Source organism: Populus nigra, chromosome 17, assembly GCF_951802175.1.
Source record: "Populus nigra chromosome 17, ddPopNigr1.1, whole genome shotgun sequence".
Lineage (NCBI taxonomy): Eukaryota > Viridiplantae > Streptophyta > Magnoliopsida > Malpighiales > Salicaceae > Populus > Populus nigra.
This window is the reverse complement of record NC_084868.1, coordinates 2,774,126-2,780,087: the sequence shown is the minus strand read 5'-3', so window position 1 is coordinate 2,780,087 and position 5,962 is coordinate 2,774,126. Positions and strand designations below refer to the sequence as shown.

Genomic DNA, 5,962 nt, shown 5'->3' with positions numbered 1-5,962 from the left:
TAATTAATAGTTATGATAATTATTTGTAAGCAATTTGAAATTTAATAGGGTTCTTCACTAGGCCAGTTGTGGTCCATTTAAATTTTAATAGTATTTCTTAGCTTAGTTAATCAATAACCATAAAAAAATATTCTAGCAATAAAATAATTTATAATAAAAAACATATATATATATATATATATATATATATATATATATATATATTGATCCGTCTCTTTGTCTGAATTGGTAAAAAAAAAAAATTGAAATTGACTCAATTTAATATAATTGATCTGATGAAATCTTGTTAATTTTTTTTACTAATTTATATAAATAAAAATTCAATTAATCCATCCAATACACGAACTGGACTGTATACTAGATCAACCCCTAGTGGGATTTAATAACCATGGATGAAAGCTGGTAAAAAGTAGAGGTATGGTTTTTTTTTTTTTTTTTTTAAAGAAAGGGGCGTGGAACAGGTTAAGAGGGTAGATATCAATAAACCTGCAACAATGACGGCAAGATAAATACTAGTAGCATATAGTAAGAGGTTTATTATAAAGTTAAAAAAGATGGTGGTAGGAGTACTTTAAAGGTGTAATTTTGGTTTTATGGTGCTTATAAAAAGGAAGGTCCATGGCTAGGTTCAGTCCTTAGCAAGTGATTAGAACAAGGTCCCAATCGCCTAGATCTCTAAATTCTCTTCACACACACACAAACAAACACCAAAACGAAGACTCAAAAAAGAATCGAATCACGAGTGCAGTTGGAATACAACAAGGGATTTTGGGTTTCATTTCCACTTTTTTTTTTCTTTGGAAAAAAAGAGTGAAGGTGAGGAATTTCGAAGCCAAAATTTTAAAAAGAACAAAAAAAGAGAGAGAAAAAACTAGACTATAATAGCAGTAGCAGCAGTGCTATAGTAGTTGAGACAGGAGCAGTGAGTGAGATTTTATATCTTTGGTTTATTGGTGAGAATAGTAGTGGAAAGGATCTTTTTCTTCAACATCTGCAATCACAATTGATTTCCAGTGTATCTTTTTTTTTTCCCTGCTTTTGAGGTCTCGCCGTCTTTGAAGTTCGGCTCTGGCCCTTTTGTCTACTAGGATTGGTGGCGCATTAAAGTGGGGAGCGTTCACTAGAGAGATCCGTAGCTGAAGATATTTTTCGGGCTGCTCAGGCTGCAGGCATTTTTAAGTCTGGTTCTTGGAACGAAGAAATCTTAAAAACTCTCTCGCAACTGTGCTGTACCTATTGACAGCGTGCTTGTTGGTTGTTTCCAATCTGAAAACAAGGAAAAGGTGATAAATCAAAGTCAAGCAAAGGACGTAACAAGGAGGGGCTTCAATATATATATATATATATATCAACAAGGTCATTTTGGGTCATAGAGGGGATTCTTCAGTCTCTCTTTCTTTTTTTCCCATCTCGAAAGAGACATTTCAAAGCGAGGTTAGTATATATGAAAGTGGAGTAATCATGGGGGGAAATAAGTTTCAAAGCCCTGTTCCTTTTGTTTTGTTTTTTCTTTTTGTTTCTGTGGGGTGGAGACTGTGAGTGACTTAACTGTTTCTTACGAGTCTGGAAGAGGGAATTTGGTGGTTTTATTTGGATCTGGGAGGTGGGGGAGTCTTAACTGGCTTTCGTTTTCTGGGGTTGCGTTGTTTTTGATTATCTAGTATTTTGTCTCATTTACTGTCTTTTATATGTTTCAGATCTACCAGGATTTAGACGTTGCTTTTAGTGAAAAACCAAGACAATGTTGTCTCAGAAGCAAGCAGAAGAAGCAATTGTTTCAAACTACAGCGAGACAGATCAACATGAAGGCAAGGAAGAAGAGGCAGAAGAGAACCACTCTTTGTTTAGTATCAAGAGTGCTCTTTGGCATGGTGGGTCTGTCTGGGATGCCTGGTTTAGCTGTGCCTCCAATCAAGTACTGTATCCCTCCACGCCCATTTTCAAGATTCCATGGGTTCTTATTGCAAAAAACAGAAAGTATTGACTAGTTTTGATGGTTTCTATTACAGGTAGCACAAGTACTGCTGACACTTCCATACTCCTTCTCTCAGCTTGGTATGCTGTCAGGGATTTTGTTTCAGATATTCTATGGGATTGTAGGAAGCTGGACAGCTTACCTCATAAGTGTGCTTTACATTGAGTACAGAAGCAGAAAGGAGAAAGAGAACGTTAACTTCAAGAACCATGTCATACAGGTTTTGTTTTTGCTGCTCACCACCACCACTAATACCTAATCTTCAATGCTAAAATATCTTAAATTACAGTGACTATTTAAACTCAACGTAATTAAAAAAGATCAAACCTTTTTTTTTCTTTTTTCTTTTGGATTTGTTCAGTGGTTTGAAGTGCTTGATGGGCTACTGGGTCCATACTGGAAGGCAGTAGGACTTGCCTTCAACTGTACTTTCTTACTCTTTGGATCTGTCATTCAACTTATTGCTTGTGCTAGGTAAGAACTTTATGATCATTTTCTGTTTTAGCCTTCAATTCTAAATTATAAATAAAGTTTGATGTCTTTCTTGTTTGATTTTCAACTGTTTCTTGTTTTTTTCTCGGTGTGAACAGTAATATTTACTACATCAATGACCATATGGACAAGAGGACTTGGACTTACATTTTTGGAGCTTGCTGTGCCACAACAGTTTTTATACCCTCTTTTCATAACTACCGTATTTGGTCTTTTCTTGGTCTTGGCATGACCACATATACCGCCTGGTACATGGCCATAGCAGCTCTTATTCATGGCCAAGTAGGAGTCGTCACACATTCTGCTCCGACAAAGTTGGTGCTTTACTTCACCGGAGCCACCAACATCCTCTACACCTTTGGTGGACATGCTGTCACCGTGTAAGCTTCTTTTTCTTTTTCATTTTTTACTTGAAATATTTTATTATCCTCTTCTCTTTTTCTTTCACTTGTTTCTACACGGCTTCTGTTTGCAGCTTTTGCCGGTCATGTTGGGGTTCGAGACCCACAGACAAAATCATATTATTTGTTCCCTTTCCATTTCTCAAGGAGAGAATAGAAATGGACAGTAAAATGGTCCAACCTTCTTGTTTTACTACAGGCTTTACCTTTTAATCTAGTCTTCTTTTGTCTTTACCTGGTTTAGCATAGTTTCCTAATCATGGGACTCAATAGTGGGAGTGTAGTAACTAGTAAAAACTACAGAGAATGAGAATCCAATGAACATGAGGTCCAAAGAGCCATTTAACACTGTACATATGTAATCAAGTTGTAGCCAGCTTACTTCACCCCCCTTGTTACTTTTCACCATTAATTAATATATAGTTCTTGTCGAGTGAATGGGAGCTGAGTGAATGATGAAGAATGAAAAGTTAGGTCATACGTCAACCTTATTTTTTTTTGAATGTCCTTTTGGTTGTCCTTACGGACTTTAAATGGGGAGTTGATCAATTAAATTTTACAGGGAAATCATGCATGCCATGTGGAAGCCCCAGAAATTCAAGTATATTTACTTGATGGCTACTCTCTACGTGTTCACACTAACCATTCCTTCTGCCACCGCCGTCTACTGGGCCTTTGGAGACCAACTCCTCAACCATTCCAACGCCTTTGCTCTCCTCCCCAAGAATGGTTTCCGCGATGCTGCGGTTATCCTCATGCTCATTCACCAGGTCTAGTTAAATTTGGCTGGATTGATTCGATTACTTGACTGCCCTTGAAAGAATATATACAGTAGTTCTTTTTAAGGGAATTTGACTGAGGTAAAATTGTTTTGAACGGTGCAGTTTATCACATTTGGGTTTGCATGCACCCCATTGTACTTTGTGTGGGAGAAGGTTATAGGGATGCATGACACAAAGAGTATTTGCTTGAGGGCACTTGCAAGGCTCCCGGTGGTGATCCCAATATGGTTTTTGGCTATAATCTTCCCGTTCTTTGGACCCATTAACTCAGCAGTCGGTGCTCTTCTGGTCAGCTTCACAGTCTACATTATCCCATCTCTAGCCCACATGCTCACTTACAGAAAATCCTCTGCTAGACAGGTAAAAACGCTGCCTCTAATTCTCTCACTCTCACAGGAACGCCACTGATGAGGAGAACCTTTTTCTTAGTAGAAAGCTGTAGTTATCCTGATCTTTTAGGGGTGTTGAGGTCTTAATGGAGTGAGTGACACTCCGCGTTTGATGGGGATTCCCACAGTCCACAGTGACATACATTGTCCCAGCTGAGTGGAGACTGGATATGGAGAGATGGAGAGAGGATGCAGGAAATGTACAAGAGAGCATTTAAGGCTTGGATTTGGAAATATTACGAGAATGGAGTTGGGTGGCATGTCGTTTTCATTTAGTTATATGCTACAGTTGGTGTGGTGTACTCTGTCCCGAAATCTGAGCTGGCTGGCTGGCTTTGACTCCCTCCCTTTCAAATAGTTCAACTACATGTCTGTCGCAGATGCATATTTTGTCAAAACAATTGTCAACAAACGTAGTTTATTATCACTGAGTTTATTTGAATATTGTTTTTCTGGCAGAATGCTGCAGAGAAGCCTCCTTTCTTCGTGCCAAGCTGGACCGCCATGTATGTTATCAACACCTTCGTGGTGGTGTGGGTGCTGGTGGTTGGTTTTGGGTTCGGCGGATGGGCTAGCATGACCAACTTCGTTAGGCAGGTGGACACGTTCGGACTCTTCGCAAAGTGCTATCAGTGCAAGCCAGCAGGAGCAGCACCGCCCCGTCCTCACTGAGCTGACTTCACTGAAGCAAATCAGTCCCAAGATTTCGTCTGAGAAAATATTTCTTTTGCTTCATATTTTGTATCATACAAAGGGGAAGTAGCAGTATCTCCTACATGTGATGTGTGCTGGATTTTGCTTTTTCTTTTTCTCGGGGGTTACTTAAATTAGTTGGTGAAATAGTGTGTTGAATTGTGATGATTCCTTTGCTATTAAAAGCGTAGGCTAATTAAATCAGATAAAATATATGCTTAGTTTTCATATTCCTTCCCTTTTGATCACATCATTATTTCTTCTTCTTCTTAGTTGTAATGTCATTATTACTCGGCATGTTTCCAAAGCATAACCTTATAAAAAAATGGCTACGACGGTATGGGTTTCTCTCACTGATGATCCAAATTCATAGGATATTAACTGATTTTTTGGATCCTATGAATATTGGGTAATATATATATATATATATATATATATATATATATATATATATATTACCCAATATGCTTTGAAATCCATTATATTATATAAATATTCTTGTAGAATATTTAATTTTTTAAAATATAATATGATATATAGTAGATAATAGATAACAATATATAATAGATATGATATGGATATAGATAGACCTAAATACCTATTATAATCTCTAGTTTCTTTATTTATTTATTTTAATTAATATGGGTGTCTGCCTCAACTAATTTCATGGACTCTAAACTTAACGACAATATAAACCTCCAATGATAATGATTTTGAGAAAGCTCAAACTTATAACCATTGAGAAATAAATGAGTTGAGTTCCCCTAATAATTAATTATTCTATATAAATATTTTTATAGAATATACTATGATATGTTTAGATATTCGAATAATATATAATATATCAAGAAATCCAACCGAACATTTATTATCATCTCTAGTTTCTCTATTTATTTAATTATTTTTCAAAAGGAGAAGATACAGACATGTTTTAATAGAATCTGTATAGAGAGTGGGCCGTCGGCCATCTCCATGATCACATGGGTCGCACGTTGGCTCATCTGTTCGTCACGTGCCAGTCTTGACTCTCTTCTTAAATTCACATGTGAAGACATACATGAACCCTAACATGATTTTCATGCTTAATTAAGCAGAATCCATAATTGATTTCCCATTAATCAAGCTTAGAAGACCTTTGAACCCTCTTTAAGAATTGGGTTTTTTTAATGTTTTTTTCTTGGCTTTCACATGCACCCAATTTCAAGGTGTGGTCTTGCTGTTTCTTTAAGT

The 5,962-nt window shown here is 36.9% G+C and overlaps 1 protein-coding gene across 2 annotated transcripts; it reads left to right on the top strand.

Moving 5' to 3' along the window:
- The first annotated feature begins 627 nt into the window (after window positions 1–627).
- LOC133677583 (auxin transporter-like protein 2) lies at window positions 628–4,962 on the top strand. Of its 2 annotated transcripts, none has more exons than XM_062099661.1 (8): window positions 628–1,434; window positions 1,698–1,915; window positions 2,010–2,195; window positions 2,337–2,449; window positions 2,566–2,847; window positions 3,431–3,638; window positions 3,753–4,010; window positions 4,499–4,962. In XM_062099661.1, the coding sequence occupies exons 2-8, from the start codon at window positions 1,742–1,744 to the stop codon at window positions 4,709–4,711; spliced, it is 1,434 nt and encodes a 477-aa protein (XP_061955645.1). In that variant the 5' UTR covers window positions 628–1,434; window positions 1,698–1,741; the 3' UTR covers window positions 4,712–4,962. The 2 variants fall into 2 exon arrangements, with proteins under 2 accessions (XP_061955645.1, XP_061955646.1); XM_062099662.1 differs by lacking the exon at window positions 628–1,434 and adding an exon at window positions 1,465–1,603.
- The last annotated feature ends 1,000 nt before the right edge of the window (window positions 4,963–5,962 follow it).